Source organism: Monodelphis domestica, chromosome X (genome assembly GCF_027887165.1).
Source record: "Monodelphis domestica isolate mMonDom1 chromosome X, mMonDom1.pri, whole genome shotgun sequence".
NCBI lineage: Eukaryota > Metazoa > Chordata > Mammalia > Didelphimorphia > Didelphidae > Monodelphis > Monodelphis domestica.
Genome location: NC_077235.1, coordinates 25631406 through 25651517, shown reverse-complemented (window position 1 = coordinate 25651517; position 20112 = coordinate 25631406). Strand labels below are relative to the sequence as shown.

Genomic DNA, 20112 nt, shown 5'->3' with positions numbered 1-20112 from the left:
GGTCTGGAAGGGGCTCTCTCTTTCTCACACACACACACACACACACACACACACACACACTGCTCTCTCTCTGTCTCTGTCTCTCTGTCCCTCTGTGTGTGTCTCTCTCTGTCTCTGTCTGTCTGTCTCTCCCTCCTTACCTCCCAGACGTCCCTTTTTCTCTTTCTATCTCATGACCAGACTTCTGGTCACAGAGAAAAAGCCTTTCCTTCAGTGATGAGAGATCAGCTCAAAGTGGAGCTCCCTTTGAGTGAGGGATTACAGACTTATTTACATCCACTCTAAGGCATGAGTGATGATTTTTTTCCTGTTAAAAACAAGTTTGGTTTGGGAGTATTGTATGATACTTCAGTTGGTTCCTGGGGGGGGTTGTCCCTGTAGGGAAGCGGAATCTAAGGGCACAAAGTAGAGCTCCCTTCCTTTTCCACTTTGTCTTGCCTCTAAAACGTTCTCTGCTTGCCCTCTTTCTCTGAACCAACCAAGTTGTCACCCACTCTCCTTCCAGCTACCCTTTGTATTTGCCTGTAGCTAAACTAGTTTAAAGATTGGGACTATGAAATGATAAAAATGCATATGTAACGATGTCCTTTAATTAAATGTCCCAATTAGCTAACTCTTTCATATACAAAGAACATTAAATGAATACTTATTAATGTTCCATACTGGGCTCTAGGGACAGTCACTCTGCTGATGGGTTTCAGTGCATGCCATTGAGCAAATTAATAATAATTGTAAATAAAATACATGTTCTGGTTTTTGCCCTGCATTTTGCATTTTTTACTCAAATCTGAAAGCTTAACTTATTTGTTTAGACATCTTACATGGAATTCTAGCTGAGGTATTGTGGAGTGAATTTATATTCCCAACTGTGCCCCACCAGGTAATAACCAAATTATTTACTTCTGTCTTCCATGTTATTATGTCCATAATGAAAGATTCTAGAAGAATCTTAATTCCTATATTAGCAGATTTCAAAATTACTGCTATTTAACATATTCTAGTACTAGATTTTCCCCTTCTTTAGAGATTCTTAATGAATTTAGATTTTTAGAGCCAGAATATCTACTGTAATTAAAAAAAAGATTAATAAAGCAGTCAGTTTCTCTAATAAGGTATACCTTTTAGGTGACTTACAAAAATCTGTAGATGAAATGTATATAATATATATTTTAATATGCATATATGCCCCTATATAAAAATTATAGTGTTTAACATTGAGAACTTGGGAGTTTATGTTCATACTATGTTTAGTTACAACTCTGTTAGAAACCAATGCTTTCAATTTCACAAACCAGAAACAAAACTATAATCAGTTTTGGACAAAAATAAATTTCTGTACAAACAAGCCCATTCGGATGTAAGGAATAGAAAGTATGACCTTGTAGCTAGAGAACAAAGGGGAATAAAGTACAAGAAGAGTGGAAAGAAAGATTGGAAGGAAGGGCCAGGTTGTAAAGAAGGTACAATATAAAGTGGTAATGCAAAAGCATTGGACTTAATCTAGGTGGTGGAGGGAAGTGGCATAAGCATGGTCAACCAAAGGACCCTAATTATGGTTTTTCACTATCTCCAGTAACGAATGTAAATCAACTAGGTGCAAGCCGATTTGAGTCAGAAGAAAACCCATCACTTTAAGACATTTTACTCACTTAAAATCTTCTTCCTTTCTTTCAGCATTTATTTTTTCCTCTGCATTTTTTGCTAATGACAACTAGGGTGCAATAAAATTGTGCTTCTCTCCTCCCTTCTTCCTGTGTAGGACTCTTCAATACGTGATGAAGAAGGCAAGATTATGTATGTGGTAAGTGATTTAGCCTAATGTTTTGGTTTCTAGGGTTCATACCTGCAGACATACTTACACTCCTCTACTAAATGGTACAGCATTGAAGAGTGCATGTTTCCTTCAGGGCTGTCTAAAAATATAAAGCCTAGAGGTAGTGAGTGTTCAGGGCATATTTGGTCTTTCCCATTGTGGAATGTGAAGAATATTGAATGAAACAAGGCCAAAGAATCACATAGCATTTGTCAGAGTAGACTGCATTGCAAATGGAGGATGAGGAGAGGTGGATAAAATAAACCAGTAATCCAGTGAGGAAAGTGACTAGTATCATAAAGAGGGAAAAGAGGAGCAGTCTGTTTCTCATTACAGCATACTCTGAAATCAAAGTTCCATGATTACCTCAGCTGATATAGGGCACTCTGTCTGCCACAGAGAAATGAGTCCTGTGTTTCAGACTTCCAGCTCTGGCTGCTTCCCTGAAAGAAAGAAACTAAACTAGCTACATAACTCAATAAGAGCTTAGAACATGCTGAAATAAAGAGATCTTTGAAATGGTTTGTCTCTAGTATTGGCTTGGAGATCGCCATTTTCATAACTGTGCCTTTAGAGCAAACGTTTGTTTTGTTTTTCCCTCATTAATCACATCAAAAGAAAATCTGAGCCTTACACCTATTTTGACAGAGCCAGGCATTGAGAAAGCCTTAAGGCTGCATTTTTCATCTTCATCAACTGAATAATCACTTCAAAGCAATTGGGCCTCAGCAATTCACAGGAAATGATTCTATCTATATATCTTGTAGCCTATTTTCTTTTTCCATCAAAATCCATCCCAGTACTACTCAATGCCCTGACTAAGAAATGATGTATAGATTGGTTGAGGTATCCTAGCTTTGTCTAGAATGATTTGATAGGTGCTTTTCCCCCTTCAAAAGTATATTCAATTGACAGAAATCTAAAAGGCTCACATCTTATGAGTGGATGATTCCTTCCATGATCTGATTTTAGGTACACAGAGAAGGTAGATTTTTCTCCCTTCTTCCCCTTGAGAAATCTTTACCAGCTTGCTCATTCCTGAAGTGCCAAAACTTGAGATTCATACTTTTGGCTTTGAGCTTGTTCTAGGCCAAAATGCCAGTATTCATGTGAGAGACAACCATTTACACCCTGTCAGTTTTTATTCCTCAACATGGATGAGTTTATAAGAAACTTTCCTAGGTTTTGATAGGGAAACAGAGGGGAGGAAGCATGGAAAACACTAGATGATGGACATGGAATGAGATGAGAAGGAAAGACAGGGACTCTAGGAGGAAATTTTTACTTACCTCATAATTTTGCCAGGTACACCTCTGCCCACCCACCAAACATCTTGGATTAGGTATAAATTGAGTTTTCATCTATTTATAAGTTGGATGCTACTAAGGCTCTCTTTGAAAAGGAAATGGTACTCTATTACATCACATTTTGCTTTGAATCATATTAAATCTTTTCCAACTACCCAATTTTCATCCAAGAATAAGTTTTATGGTCATCACTTGTCTTGAGATTCCTATCATTTCATTGATTTGGGTAAACTCTTATGGAAGAAACATCTACCATTGCCGATCTGCAAATGTTAAGTTATTTATGGTCTTAGAATTGGCCCCTGAAAGATTTAGTAACTTCATATATTCAGAGGTAAACTTGAACCCAGGGTCAGGGCCAGATTTTCACCTTTTCTATCATATTGCCACTTATCATGGCTTATCATCAGCTTAAGTTATTTTGATGACTTTAAATTTATCCCTCTTATTTATGTAAACTAAAAAGCCATAGCTTCTGGATCTACTATAGTTGAAGAAAAGTTGGGGCATTCCCATTGATCTTAATCCTTCTGGAAAATATAAGAATAGATATTTTCCCCTGTTTTGGCTAATATATGTGTTTTCATCTATATGGGGAGCCCACTGTAGGAAAATTCCCTCTACTAATGAAACTCAGCACATCTTCCCTAAGGTATAGTTTTAGAGATGTGTTGAGATGCCAAGAGCTTAGGGTTAGAGGTCACACTTGAACCCTTTCTTCCTGACTCCAAGGCCAGCCTCTATTCATTGTACCCTGCTGCCTTTCTGCTTGAAGAAAATATTTTAATGCAAAAACCTCTTATATGCTTTTTCTAAGTCCCCTTCTATCTGCCTCTCCTTTTCTAGCTTTCTTTACTTCTATTTTTTCTTTCTAATTACATTTTCTTCTCTTTCTTACCTTGCTTCATGTCTTACTATTCCATTCTAGTCCTAAGAGCAAAATATCAAGGTAAAATTCACATTGATAGTATGCATACATCCTAAGAAACTAATACCAACACTTGAAATCCTGAGGGATATTTGTGTGGATCTGTCCACATTCCTCAGGTTTTTCTGATGTGACTGCATCTTCTCTCCTCTGCCTCAGAAATAATCTTGACACTCTTCTTGATGAATGGACATGCAAGAGAAAGCAGACATTCTCCTTGCTTTCCTGTCTAGAGTAATCCTGTTTCCAGGCCTTGTGAGTCTTGAAAAAAAATCTGTTAACCCAAATGAATACTTGATTCTCCTCAGAGAAACACAGTCGAGTTTGTGTTAGTGGATCATATTGCAATTTCAACCAGTTAGCCTTAGGACCCTGTTCTTGGAGTAGCTCAGGTGCAAAGAAAAACTGCATTATTCATTTAACTAATTGTAGGAGAATATTTGCTAGGAGGAGAAATAATTTAATAGTAGTAATTGCTGACGTCTCTGGAATATTCATAGAAACTAGTGTTTTGGTTACAAAATGTTCCTGCATTCATATGTCAAATGAGAAAGATTTCTTAATATAAATCCATATGTTTATGTCCCCATCCCTTTCTGATAATCACAATTTGGCCATGGTAATGTAGTAAAGCTTAGCATTTGTAATATACGGCCACAGTGACAAGGAAAATATAAATGAATAGCTAGAATAATAAAATTAGACTCCTCGCTGCTTTGTCATCCTTACCTCCTCCCCATATACACTGCAGTAGCTTCAAGTTAATGTTCTGAAAAAATCAAACATTGGAGAAACAGTGTCTTCTATCCAGATAGCAAGATTGAAAGTCAGGTAGCCTTGCCACCAATTCATGAGGACCTTGTAAAAGTTGCTATGCCTCTATGAAAAGTAAGTGTGAACAAATCTGGTAATAAGTATTTCCTTCTAATCCTTAATCATGTTGTGAAGATTCAAAAGAGAATTTAAATTTGGGGGCCAGTATGTACTATAAGTACCAGTCATTATACATTTTTAGAAAGGTTTTAAAAATGCTGTCCCATTTCTTCTCCAGCCATGTGGAGAGCATCTTTGTCACCATAACCAATTATTTTTGAGTAACTACTCTGTGAAGAGACCATTCTCCCCCCACCTCTTTTCAGCCTGGAAAAGGTGGCTGCAGTTGGAAATGGTGGGGAATTTGAATGCCAAAGGGAGCCAATGATGCCAGTCCATTAGCACAGATTATAATATTAGCGAGCTGGCACACAGAGTAATATATTAGTTTGCAGAGTTCTAGTGGTCCTTTTCCAGTGGGGCTCTGAAAAAAAGCTAGCTATACAAGCACAGGATGAAAAGGTGCAGCCTTTAATATGTTCAGAATAGGTGGACAGTTGGGCCAAATGGGATGATATAAGAGGTCCCAGCAGGAATAGATTTGGGATGACCAGCTTTCCACTTCCAGGCTTCATCATAGATGGAACAGAAGGTCTGAGACTGCAAGAAGAAGAAATTTTGGCATTTATTTGGATGAAATTGGAATTAGGAAGAAGTTCAGAGATTGAATTTAAGGAGAAAAGAGAGAAGGTTCAGAGGAGAAAGTGAAGGAGTAAATGCTTAAGAAACAGAGCTGAGAAGAATGGCTCAAGGAGACAAAGGGCTACAACAGAAGAATATGCAAAAGAAAGAAAGACTCCCTGAAAGAGGATGAGAAGAAAGACTCAAAAGAAGAGAAGGAAGATAATCAGTCAGTCAAGGAGAAGAAGATAGTACTCTACTTTGCTAACAGGCTGAGTTTACAAATCAAATGAAAGTGGAGTGTGGCAGTGAGGGAGCTAATGAGGTACTAGCAGTTTTCTAGGTACTTCTCCAGGGGATCTATTAGCAGGGAGTACAAGGACTAAAGGCCTCACTTCAAGCAAGTATGGAGAAAACTTGAAAACAAAGGAAACAAGACTCAAAATCCAAAGAAGGAAATTCTGGTCTGTGTTAGGATATTGGAAATAGAAGATCATATAGAGAGGGGAAAGGAAAGAAGGTCCACTGGACATTTGATGCTCACAAATATTTGATGCTAGTAAACAAGCTCTCTCCTATGAGGAGGGGAAGACTGCACACCCTAAGGAAGGATCTTGTACTTGTACTCTGAGGAATGATCATTTGAATCCATAGGTGCTATTTGCTAAACTGATCAGGATTAGCAGAAGAAGTGACAATAAATAGTGGCTGGTAATCATGTGTTGAGGGGGACTCAAAACAGCTATTTGTCACCTGATCATGATTCAAAAATATTTGTCTTTCCTAAGTGCATATTCAAGTCATGACAGAGAAATACCTAGAATTTGTCAAATCTGATAACCACTAGCTATTCTGATGGTTGCAATGACAAATGATAGTTAGGAGTCATCTAGAAAGCACTGCTAAGACTCTCTATCTGTGAGCTATGATAATTGATTACCAAGTCTTGAATAAGAATTGAAAAAGTTAAGGGCAAAGGTAGTTATCACTGCTAACCATTAAAGTCCATTTATTCATATGAGAAAGGAAGATTTGAGGAGCCAACAACTTTTAAGACAATGGTGTCTGAGACGGAGATTGAGAAGTCAGGATCACAGTTTAAAATGTCTGAATGACAAGTTCCCAGTTAGGGGTATAACACTCCTCACAAAAGTTAGTAAGTATTTGTGATCCATCTTGCAAACCTCATCAAGACTTTAGATTAAAAAGAAAGGCTGAAGGAGAAAACTGCCTATCTATGCCAACAAGTTTGATACTATAGAGAGTATCTGTCATATATGAAAAAGAATAGGAGCTGGTACACCCTGAAATTCACAGTAGACAAAATCCAAGAAAGGAACCAGCAGTAAACGTGTGGCTTCAGATGCGGATACATAACAAATAAATGTATTTTATTGTATAAATGGAAAAAGTATTTTTTTTAACAGGCCACGTTAACTAGAGCTACTAATGCAAAGGACTAAAATTTATCTTACTGGATATCACTAAGAACTGGAAGGATGAGATCCATGACTGGAATTTAGTTCTGGAAGTGAATACCTTATTTGAGAGAGTCAACATAGGTAAAAGTAAGGAGACTAATATCATATATTAAGAAGATAAACTCCCATGAGCAAATTCAGGTATCGAAAGGAAAGGCACTTATAGGAAGATTGACAGAGACAGAAATAGAAATGATACTATTATCAGAGAATATTCTAGACCATTTGAACAGAAAGAAGAAATAGATGAGTTTGGGAAACAGATCAGAATCTTGGTCGAAGGTATAATAATGATAGGAAACTTTAATCATCTAGACACCATCACACATAGAAAAGGGTGTGAGAAGGTTGAAGGACCAATGGGGAATTTATGGATTCAGAATTGATTGAATAGGTGAATCCAAAGAGTCTAATCCAATGACAGCTTGGAAGGAGGTATGGTACAGTATGAAGTATGGTACCCAGAGTATTTGTTTTTGACCCTATTTCATGACTTGAATAAAAGAAAAAAATAACATGGTTACCAAATTTTCAAATGATACAAAACTGAGAAGCATGGCTAACAAAGATAAAAGTCAGCATCCAAAAACTCTTGACAGGCTAGAATACTGAGCTGAATCTAAAATAGGTATCATTTAAGAGGAGTAAATTGTAAGTCACCCTTGGGTTTCAAAATGAATTTTACAAGTGCAAGATAAGGAGGCACAGCAACTTGTTTGAAAAAAATGATGGGGGTGGGTTGTGGCTTGAATCTACGTGTCACTAACTAGTGTCATATCGAAGTCAAAAAGCCAATGGTGCAATATTAGTCTGAATTATAAGAGATGTCATCCTGCTACACTCTATTCTAGACAGGTCATATCTGGAATATTAGGTGCAATTCTTGGGGAGCAGTGCAAAGCCTTTTACAAGTATTTAAAGGGTGGGAAGGGACCTTAGAAACCATCTAGTTTAACCACCTCTTTTTACAGATTCAGAAACTGAGGCTTAGGGAAGTTAAGTGACTTGCCCAGTGTCACAAAGCTGGATTTGAATCTAAGTCTGAGCTAGTGCAATTTTTGCTTCACCGTCTTGCTAAAGTATAAAAGTCCTAGGTTTTTATGATGGCCCCTACAGACAGATGTATTTTGCTTTGAGTAAAAAAATGTCTTCCTGAAAAGTTGAATATAAAGCAAGTTTTAGCAAACTAAATCTTGCTTTCAACTTATGAGAGCTTTCACAATTTTAAGGAAACCTTAGGTGAATCCTTTTGTAAAGCAAAGGCTCCTTTTTTCTCTAAAATCAGATTCTTCCTCTTCCCCTGCTCCACCCCACCCCACCCCTCAATTCCTTATGCTCCAAGAATTCAGGATGCCAAATGATGCCTCAGAATTACTTCAAGAATATCAAATAGTGGATGCAATATTTGAAGACTGTATAGGAATTATTTAGCAGTTATTCAGTAATTTTTTTTTCCCTTGGATTCTCAGGGGATGACAGAATAAGATAGAGACCCTGTCTCCTGAATTAACAATCTACATATTGATCAGATTCCTTGGAAACCACCAAGGGCCTTCAGATATCCATGGTGTGGCAAGTTTGTGGCCCCTAATAGGCAATGATAGTTCTGGCAGTCAGTGTGTCACTTGAGTGACAAGGATAATTGAAACAGTTGGAATTACCATAGAAGAAAATGTAATTGTGCCCAGGCGCATCCATTATCTGAAAAAATTTATTCAGCCCTTCCACAGAATGGAATAATTAAATATACAGAGCATCTCAGTAAAATAATTTTCAAGGTTGTGTTTTTTCAGGGACTCTTTATGTGGCTTCATCCCTCCTTCCCCCCACAACTCTCCCTCCTCACTCTGCTTTCAAATTGCACTTGTCAGATGAACAATCCAATCTAACTCATCGGCTTAACGAAAGGAAAGAGATGTCCTTTTGGTGCTATATGTTTTAAAACAAGAGATTTTTTCTTATTGTAAAGCCTCTGTGGATTTATCTTGGAATATTAATGCATTTTGCTCACAGAGAGCCCTCTTTTACTCCAACATGCTTCTATGTCCGGAATGGCTAAGATCAGAAAGATGGCTGGGTTGACAGTGACAAGCTCCATCTTTATCTCACTTAAATCTGATTAGAACTATAATAGCAAAAAAAAAATCCATCGGTTGCATATATAAATGGGCTATCATTAATGTTTGCAGATGCCTTCCATTTTTCAGTTTTAAAACTCTGGGTATTGCTGAAGCACATGTATTTCCCTGAGCTATTTCTATAGTATTTCTATAAGAAGAATTGTCTTTGTTTAACTTGTGTAGACCACCACAAAGGGAAGCAAAGAGAAATATCTAATATCATTCTAATCTGCCGTTTCTGCTAATAATGGACTCTGCTTGAGCTCACATAACTGACTGCTTGCTCCTTGTCCTCAGGGAGCATGTGGAACATGTTTTCTGCTTAGATAATTGTGCATGTGTGTGTATATGAGAGAGAGAGAGAGAGAGAGAGAGAGAGAGAGAGAGAGAGAGAGACAGAGACAGAGACAGAGACAGAGACAGAGACAGAGACAGAGAGACAGAGAGAGACAAAGAAACAGACAGACAGACAGAGATTGGGTTGGGGGAGATGGATGGAGGAAGGCAAATGGTGGCCTTAAGGCCAGGTGGATATTGTCAAAGCATATGTCAAACTCTAGCCCAGCCACTAACCACCTGAACTTTGCTAAATAATGAGGAGAATGACATTTATAAGTTGCAAAGTACTTACAGAGATGGTCTCATTTAAGCCTCATAAAAACTCAATGAAATGCATTCAACTGAGGACTCTGATAGACGAGTTGGCCTATTCTAGTCCCCGACCTTAAGCACATTATACTGCCCAGGAGTAGTATCATGTTGAGGGTAGTAGAAAGAGTGTAGGTCCTGCACTTGGGGGACTTGGATCTCAATCCTGACTGGCACTTTCTGGATGAGTAACTCAGAGCATGTCACCTCTCTGAACCTCAGGTGTCTCATATGTTAAATGGGTTGATTAATAGTTATGAGACTTACCTCTCAGCATTGGTATGATGAAGGGACTCTCTAAAATGTAGAATACTATGGGAATAGGGATCATTTGTAGTAGTCTAGTATAGGAAGAATGGGAGAAAAGAAAGGACACTAGACTTGGATTCAAGAAAACCTAAGTTTGAATCCCTTCTGACATTTTTTATTTGACCACGAGCCTCAGTTTTCTCATCTGTAACACTACAATAATATTGGACTGTAGTGCCTCCTTCATAGGGTTGTGGAGAGGACTAAATGAGAAAATATAGGCAAAATTTGAAGTGATAAATCAATGCCAGCTCTTACTTTTACTGAGGTCAACAACACCTCTGAAAAAAACGGTAGGCCCAAGTGCTGGCATCTTTCTCTCTGGCATACTGGGGTGGGGCTATTAATGTGCCCCCCTTTCTTGGGCAATATACATAGGAGGAATATGTCTATATCCCAGCTCATGAGGTTGGATTCATGGAAGTAATTACATCAGAATACTAGCCTGTGTGTGTTTTCAAGTTTTGTCTACTCAAACACGTGAATGCTCAAGACTGGAGAATTTAATTTTGTGTTCCTTTGAAAAGATATTGCTTCTGAATAATAGAGTACCCAGAAGTAAGAAGAAAGGAAATGGAGAGTAATTAGAAACACTTCTCAGTTCTGGGAAATTGTTAGTTCACCAAATATATATTGGTTTTGTTTTTTTCCTTTTTGATGACTTTAAAACATTAATTAGGTAAAAAATGAGTTTTCAAAATTTCAGTTATTTTTAGCATACGAAGTATAAGAGTTCATTAGAAGTCTTGATTAAAATTTTCTCCTTAATTATATTAGTTGATAATGAACAAGGTATAAATAGCTCTATTTGATTAAGTACTCTCACTGTGATATTTTCTTTGAAATGAACTTGTTCAAGAAGTTAGTTATGTAATCCCAAGGCTCACTCTTGGCTTTCTCTTTTGGTCACCCCTAGCTGGTGTTCATTGTAGTATGGAGGTAAGCTGGAATTCTCAATGGCTTTACTAGCAGAGGTTACTCTTTGCCTCCTATTAACCAGTAAGAAAGATTTGAATAGGAACATAGTCATGGAATGTAAGTTTGTTGTCTAGGGACAAATGTCATTAAGTGGGCCCACAGACTCAACACTAAAAGGCTGAGGACAGGGGCATGAATTTTGAAGCCACAGCAACTATTGAAAATGATCAATTAAGGCACTGGCAAAGGGCAGCAGTTGGCAACCCCAACAACCCGCCAGTATGTGTGGATTTCTTCGTCAGCCAAGTTTCTAATCACCACCGCATTTTGCCAATATTAAAATTGCCTGAAAGTAGTCCCAGAATCACAGAATTTCAATGGGGAAGGGACCTCAATGGCCATTGATTCCAACATTTACTCCAAAAAGAATTCCCCTTACCCTGTAACAGAGGTGACAAGGAGTTATTCAGCTTTTGCCTGAAAACCTCCCCAAAGAGGGAAGCCACCACCTCTCTGGTCAGCCCCTTCTGTTTTGGGCCAGCTCAAGTTTTCCTGGCACCAGTTGTAAAATTGCTTCAATGCTGCTTGGCCTCATTAAGCCTGGTTCTGCCCTGTGGGGCCAAATAGAACAAATCTTCTCTCTCTTCCACATGGCAGCCCTTTAAATACTTGAAGATCAGCTCTCATGGCCCCCTCAGTATTTTCTTCTCCAGATTCAACATCCCCAGTTCCTTCAGCTGAGCCACACAAGGCATGGCCTCAAGCCTTGGCACTCTCCCTGTTGCTGTCCTGGACACTTTCCAGCTGGTCAGTGGCACTCAGCACTAACTGCAATACTCCACATATAATCTAACCAGGGCACTTCCCTATTGCTGAAAGTAAAAAGCAAGTCAGCAAGCATTTATTAAGCTCTTACTGTATACCAGGTCCTGAGTTGAGCACCTGAAATACATATACAAGCAAAAAAACCAGTCCCCACTCTGAAGGAACTTATGTTATAATGGGGAATAGGCTGAAAAAGTTTAATGCAGAAATTAAAAAGCAGAAAGAGGAGAGGTACACATGTGTGTGCTTCTTTAAAAATGCTGCCCAAATTCACATGAGCTTTTTAATGACTGCCACATCATACTACTGACTCATACTAAATCTACTAAGACCCCTAATTCTTTTTTAGACAAACTGCTTTTCAACCATAATCCCTGATCTTATTCCAAAGCTTTTTTTAAATTCTATCATCTTTCCTCTAAAAAACAAGATTTTTAAAATAGAAACAAATAAGAAAAAAGGAAACCTTTAAAATAATAAATTCCTAGATTTCCCCAGTTAAGACCTTAGAGATCATCTTTATTAACCTCCTATGTTTTATAGAGGAAGAAACTGAGGCTTAGAATGGTGAAGTGCATGGCCCTAGGTGGGTGGGACAACTGAAGCTCAAGGCCAGGTACATTCCCAGCTATGCCCCATTGCCCGCCTAACAGCTCACATTTCTCTTTTTCTTTTTTCTTTTCTCTTTTTTCCTTTTTCTTTTCTCTTCTCTTCTTTTGTCTTTTCTTTTCTTATATGAACCTGTGAGTTTCTCTGCATAGTGGACTCTTGTGGAAACTCCTGACACTTTTGTAGGCCAACAAGTCTGAGGTAACTTAGAGTCTCAGAGGCTCTTGAGGCATTTAGAGATTTAGTGGCTTGTCTGAGTCATGTAGTCAGCACAGGTGAGGGGCCAACCCTGAAACCTTCCTGACTGTGTTGAGCCTCCAAGCCACTCAGTGGCACTGCTTGTTTTATTTATACATGTATATGTCCAGATACTGCTTAAGGTCTAAAAAAAGTGAATGGTGAGGACCAGGAAAATTCTCTTCTACAAGAAGGTAGGATTTAAACCAAGTCTAGAAAGAAGCTAGAAAAGTCAGGAAGAAAGCGTAAGGAGCTAGAGCATTCCAGGCATGGGGGATAGCCAGCAAGCACAAAGGCAAGGAGGTCACAAATGATATGTTATGTGTGAGTAACAACAAGGTGGTGAGACAGTGTAACAGGCCCATAGAGTTCATGGAATGGAGTAAAGTGTGAGAAGGCTGGAAAGGTAGGAAGGGACTGGGTTGTGAAGGCCTTTCATTGGCAGAAATGTAGGTAATATGGAGCCAAGGCACCTTATTAAGTAAATATTGACATGGTCACTTAAGCAAATTAGGAAGATGAATTTTGGCAAGTAGGTAGAAGAGGGATTAGTGAATACAATTTATCTGATGGAGCCTCATCCTCCAATGGCCAATCATTTGAAAGCAAAGTATTATTTTCACAAATGGAGACAGAGTGAAGACTTTAAATTATATTTTAAGAGAAATGATGATCTTCAAATTTGTCACATTAGGTTGGACATGAGGATGCTGGGCAGAAATACAGAACTGTCCAAGATGTTTCTGGGTCTCTTAGGAGAGGCTAGAAGAGGGCAGTTTTATTGGCTTTCCTTGCCCTTCCTTACTGCCTATGGCAAGACTCATAGAATATTTGGGGCAGACTGACAAAAAGCTGACCAAAATTAAGGTCAGAGAGGAAGCTGGCAGTTACTGATGATTGTGGTGTCTCTCTATGTCCACCACAAAGGAACCAGCATTGACTTTTGGCATCTGACCTTGTTTTCCCTTTTGCTCAAACTACAATTTTACTGAGGAGGAAAAGAACTTATGTTCATTCAAATAGAATCAATCTCTACATTTCAATCATTTGGACTGACTTATCACTACTAGTATTGGCTGTGTACATTTCTCATGAATGCTAATTATTTTTTTCAGATACTAATGTTTTGTTCCCTTTGGGCTTATAAACAACAAAACCAAAGCAAAAAAACTCAGGAGTCTCAGAAGGGAATTTCTGGGCTAATACAAACTGTATTTCTTCCCCTCCCAGATTCTTTTTTTTTTGGCTGTTATGAGAGAATCAATGAAACAATCCTGTGTTTGAAATAAGGGGAGGGGTCGAAGGGAATAGTATTTGGTGAGATTCCTTCTTTTAGTTGACATAACAGAGTCCCTGTTGATTCTTTAGCAAGAACCTTGATAAAAATAGTTCTCTTCACTACAGAATCTGACTGAGACAAATAAAAGGGAAAAGTGCTACTTTGGCCCCCTCTAATAGGGATTCTCTCAGCTGATGTTTTGACTGTTTTCCATGTATTGTCTTACTTTTCATGAGACTAAACATTGAGCACCTTGGGGAAATTAAACAAAATTATAAGAAAAATGTCAAAATTAAAGTAAGAATGGCAAATGACTGGACTGGCATGTGTAACTTGAAACTCAGTAAACCAAAAACTAAGAGTTTGGTTTTTGCCATATAGGATACATTTGAAATGCACTGTACCATTGGTGTTTTCAGAAAAAGATGGGAAAACCTATTCAACAGAGGATTGAACAGTAATGCTTTTGCAAGGGTAAGAAAAAAGGAATCTCCATTAGATTGTTTTGTCCAGACATGTCCATCCACATCTGATGGGTGAGTTTAGTCAGAAGATAATGATGATAATTCTGCATGTGTTTTCTGTAGCATTTTCATCAGCTTGTTGCCCTCGTTTACATGGCACCCACCTGAACAGGCAACATGAACATATGGCCAGAACTAGACTCATGCCACTTGGCATTTTCCATGTCCTCAAATGTCCAAAAAATTGTGCTTGAATTACGGTGGAGGCTCTTCCCAGCCATTTTTCTAATGGCTGAAACTCGTCTGTGGCAAACTTGTTTTCTGCTTCAGCTATTTGAAAATGCATTTTTTCTACCCTCTTCAGATTTACAAGTCTGGCTCTGTGACCTTGCATTTTCAGAAAAAGGGTACTCAGTGATTATGGTGATATGTGAAAGAAAAAGAAGCTTTCTGTGTAGGTTATGCTGACCCTTTTATCTTAATGTTGTACAGATACTGCTTTGCCCTTAAATTATATATTACTTATTTGAAACTTTCTCAAGAATAACTTCCCAAGAAGGAAAATCAAAGAAACATGCCATAAAGCATTGCATTTTATGAAAAGAAATTTGAGAAACATGAGCTCTCATAACTCATTAAAGCAATATCTAGATTGAAATAAAACCAAGATCTTTGTGCAAATGCATTATAATGAAGGAACGCCGCATTTATTGACTCATTAGTGCTGGGCTGCCAAATATGTTATGTATACTAAGTCAGAGTTCCTAATTTGGGATGTATGTTATCATGAAGTGAAATAAAATAGCCATCCAAATAGAGGAGAAAAATGGTTAGGACAAACCTTTACTGTGAATGAATTCAGTACCCAGACTTGATATAAAGGAAAATGTCCTGAAAATGAAAGATGCTCCTACGCAGAATAGATTGCCTCCCGAGGCAGTGAACCTCCTCACTGAAGGTCTTCAAATAATGGTTGAATAACTCATTTGTTGGGTAGGTTGGAGAAAGATTTCTTGTTCACATACTGTTTGGACTTGATGACCCTTAAAGGCCATTTCCGTTCTGGGAAGTGAGCTACCCTTCTCACTATTTGGGAGGTTTAACTTTGTGGCAGTACTTAGGGTAATAATACTCTCCATTTTTAAAACTTAGACTTCTGATTTCATGGATGCTCAAAACTCCCAGTGTGGAAACTCCCTTTATCAATCAGGATTGTTAATTTGTTTGTAACTTAGTCTTAGAACTCTGTATCTCCAGCACTTTGTCCAGTGTCTGGTACTTAATAAGTTCTTGGTGACTGACTAGAAAGGCAAGTAATTTGCTCCAGCTTGCCCAGCTATGTTTCAGAGGTAGGTATTCCTAATGCAGAGGCTAGCCATCTATCTGCTACTCCCTACTGTCTTTGTTTCTTTTAAAATTTTATTTTTTTTATAACTCTTAACCTTCCATCTTAGAATCAATACTAAGGATTGGTTCCAAGATGGAAGTGTGGTTATGACTAGGCAATTGGGGTCAAGTGACTTGCCCCGGGTCACAGAGCTAGGAAGTGTCTGAGGTCAGATTTGGCGGTCCTGGATTCAATCCATTGACTCTCCATCCAGATTCACCTAGCTGTCCCTCCCTACTGTCTTTCTATGCTTATGTATGTTATCTAGCTTTAATTTTTTTTATGAAAACCACAGCTACATGTTTTTACAGAGCTTTATCACATATAAAATAATGAACAAGAAGGCATGATTAGAAATACAAAAGGGGAAATAGAAATTGATTTTGAGGCTAGTTTGCCTGGTGGTTCTATAAAGGGAAAGATTTAATTGTCATAATGGAAAAGTTTGCTATTACAGGATTTACCAAATTAAAATGTAGAACCTTTCCTTATTAGCATCGGATATAAAACAGGAAGTATCAAGAATGTTGGGGCACTGTATAAAATAGCAGTGATTTTGTTCTAGTCATACAGTGTTTGTTGTGGAATTTTACCAAAGATTTTTTTCCTTGGTTATTTGGGCCTAATGGAAAGTATCACTTAGCTTCAGAATAGAGTACCTCTCCATCTTCTTATGCATTTATCTTCTCCATTAAAATTAATTTTAGAAAGTTTAAGCCAATATCACTATTTAGAGTAAATCAAGTTATTTGGAACTCCTAATTATATCAAACAATCCTTCTACCTTTGAGTTGTGTGTCAGAGCACACAGATTGTTTGTAGAAAGGTGTGAATTGTATCCAGAGCTGGCTTTTCTCTCTACGGGAAAATTCTAGCCTAGAAGTTTAAGTGAACCTAAAGAGACTTCCCCTTTCCTTTTCTACTAAAGGAGAAATTCATACCTCTTCATCACTATATTGAAAAAGAATCAATAGTTTATTAAGAGCTTATGATGTTACATGGTTAGAGAAATGACCACGTGAGTATGCTATGATTCCACTCACAGTTGAGTAAGGCAGCTAAGACCTACAAATAGCTATAATAGCAATTAAAATCAGCACTTACTTGTGGTGACTTTCTGAAGAGCTGCTTCCCAAAAAGAGAACTTCTCCAGGTAAAAACGAGAGAGTTGCACAGATTTGCCATCTTCAACCCAAACTCCTCAAACCTGTCTGGATGACCTCACCCTTTTAAAGATGTGGTCTTGCAGAAGGAATCCCTGAAACAGGTACAATGTTTGGACTAGATGTCTTGATTCAAGGGTCTTGCCACATCTAAAATTGGGCTTCCTGATGTTTAGAGCGACGCCATTCCATTATTTTCTTATCAATAATCAAATGCTGCCAACATAAAACAAAAGAGTTCTAAATGGAAAGGAATTGAAAGTAAATTATTCCTTTTGTCTTTGGCAGTAGTTTCTGTTCTTCTCAACTGAGTATGCCTTTCTCCCAGTGTATAAAAGCAGCTGGGGAAACACAGAGAAAGAATGGCCAAGTTGTTTAGTTCCAGCATCTTGGACTTTTCTTACTACCTATAAAATGCTGAATATGGAGTCTGAGCCAAGACATTAGCAAAATGTAGAGGGATTTTAAGGCAGATCTTATTTATCTGTGCCTTATACTTGGTCTCATTGGCTCAGGGAGTTTAGGGTGACTTATTCAGGGTCATTCAGTAGAGCTAAGGTAGAACTTGGATAGCTCTAGAATCAGCCTGATCACTAGTTTGCCAATTCACAACACTACAAAGCATTGACTCTTAATTTAGTAAGCTAGTGTGGAGAGTAGGTGGTGGCTAATCTTAATACAATGATTCATTTTACTAATAGTCGAAGAACGAGTTCTTAATTGGTCAGATGAATGAGTATAATGAAAACCAGAGGGATGCAGAAGAGAAAACTGTTGAGTATGTGTAGGGGAATTGAGATCCCCCAGATTGACTGTTTGGTTAACACAAGACATTCCTAAGGGACTAGAACGAGAGGCTTTATCTAGCTGTTTAGCCAGGTGAGGTTCTGCAGCTAATTCTGGCTACAGGATTATACTCATGTTCCCAATTGTCAACTTCACAAATAAAAACATAAACTAAAGAGGCTTCAAGGGCTCAAAGTTTCTTGTTGACCACTTCTCTTCTTCTCTGTCACTTTCCCCTCTTTCTCACTAATTCTCTAGTTTCATTGCTGTGAGACAGAGGGGGAAGAAGTGTGAATGGGAAGTTACCTCTCCTCCAAAAGAAAAGAAGATGAGATTGGCACATCAATGTCAAATTCCAGCCAGAGAGCCTTTTTGATTTCATTACTCAAATCATTCATACCAGCACAACGTGGGTCATGCTTTAAAACAGTGCTGGTGACTACTTAGCTTAGCTAATGGCAAGAATGATGGCTTGTTGAAGAATAAGCCTAAAGTGAAATACCGGACACATTCAGAGGATCATTTGTGTCATTATAGTTGATCTAGCTGGAGAATGTCTCAAATTGTTTGGCTTATAGTGGTTCTGGAGAAAGACTGAGCCATTTGGAGATGACAGAATAGCCAGAAAAATCATAAAAGCTTTTCCTTCTCTTTTTGCTTTTTGCTTTCCCCCCATCATTATCCAAAAGACGCCATCATGGCTGAAAGAGATGCTGACAGAGGTCTGCTAAGGACAGCACAAGACATGGTAGCTCTTTTGTCTTCTCCCATTCTGTGACTCCTTTGGAGTCTCAATGTGACAAATTCAATTTTTGGCAATATTTTTGGCATCTTTAAGGAATAATACCTCTTACAATTTCAGTCTATTAGCTTGTCAGTTTTTTTGGCAATTACAGTTGCTACTTGGCTTTAATTAGGGGAATAAAGGAGCAGCTAGGTGGCTCAGTGAATAAAGTGCCAGACCTGAAGTTAAGAAGACTCATCTTCCTGAGTTCAAAGCTGTTAAGACTCCTAATAGCTATATGATCCCGGGCAAGTCACTTAACTCTGCCTCAGTTTCCTCATCTGTAAAATGAGCTGAAGAAGTAAATGGCATGCTATTCTAGTGTCTTTGCCAAGAAAAACTCAAACAGGGTCACAGAGAGTTGGATACAACTGAAGTTTACTGAACAAGAGGGGCAAAAACTGGTGAATATTTATCTTTGAAAACAATGGACACTTCTTTCTTTTTTGTACTTCTTCTAGTTGTCTTACTGGAGTGAAGATGCTGCTAAAGAGTAAAAGAAAATCTGATAATAATTTCAAATAATACAATGACTTGTTAGAATGATTTGTTACAAGCCTAGGTCAATTTTATCTCAGCGCCAAGAAAAATCTGACAAGTGATTGCATTTTATCAGAAGACATAGTAGTACTTTGGGTTTAGAATCTTGTCTTATGATAACTTAGCCTGCTAAGTGAGAAGCAAGGAGGGATGGGAACGGGTAAGCTGGCTCTTGCTTCAGACATTTTCATTTATTTCTGGATAGTATATTTGAGTATACTTAGAGACATCTTACTCCAGAAGCCTTTAGGTACTAGGAGATGAGGGCTGGAGGCAGGGGAGTGTGGGAGAAACAACCCATATGCTATATAGATAATGAGCTAATTCCTAGAAACTATCCAAACAACACTTCCTATGCTTGGAAGGTGCACTTACTTCATTTCCCAAATCAAGCCATTCCTTGGCCTTTTTCACTAGAGAAGGCAGCAAAAGAGACTATTCCCACGTTCATCTGGTAAAATATTCCAGCTAACAACAATTTTCTGTCACTATTGAAGGAGTTAAACTGTCCGGGTTTGTATCATTATTTTATGACATAGAATCCAAAATTCTAGAACTGGAAAGGCATCTTAAATATTCTTAGTTCCAGCCTCACATTTGACAGGAGTGGACTCAGATGCTGATGGGGTAATGAAAAATACATTCAACTGAGAATCACAGAATATGGATTCTAGCATGGGCTCTACCATTAACAACCAGCATGGCCTATGGCAAGTTACTTCTACTCCTTAAATATCTGTTTCCTTCTCTGTAAAAGAAGAGAGTTGTCAGAAGACTGATGATGATAAAGCACACCTCTTGCCTCTTGGCAGAGAAATGATGGACTAGGGATACAGAATGAGACATATATTTTCAGATCCAGCCAATGTGCTGATTTGTTGCACATTTGTTTATCTATTTGTTACAAGGAGGGATGACTTAGGAGGAAACAACTAAGATGCCAAAAAGAAAGGGAGAAAAATAAAGAAAGAAAAGAAGATAACAAAAGTTGAGAAGGGGCCACAGATAATCATATTGCTC

The 20112-nt window shown here is 38.1% G+C and overlaps 1 protein-coding gene across 11 annotated transcripts in view; it reads left to right on the top strand.

The window, feature by feature from the left end:
- Positions 1 to 20112, top strand: part of LOC103106019 (connector enhancer of kinase suppressor of ras 2-like) — a 526863-nt gene that overhangs the window by 242714 nt on the left and 264037 nt on the right. Inside the window, exon 6 of one of the 11 annotated variants that reach the window (XM_056808958.1) lies at positions 1760 to 1801. The exons of the other annotated variants lie outside the window; for them this stretch is intronic. Coding sequence (XP_056664936.1) covers positions 1760 to 1801 — 42 coding nt within the window. The remainder of the gene's footprint in view (positions 1 to 1759; positions 1802 to 20112) is intronic. 11 annotated transcript variants of the gene reach the window in all.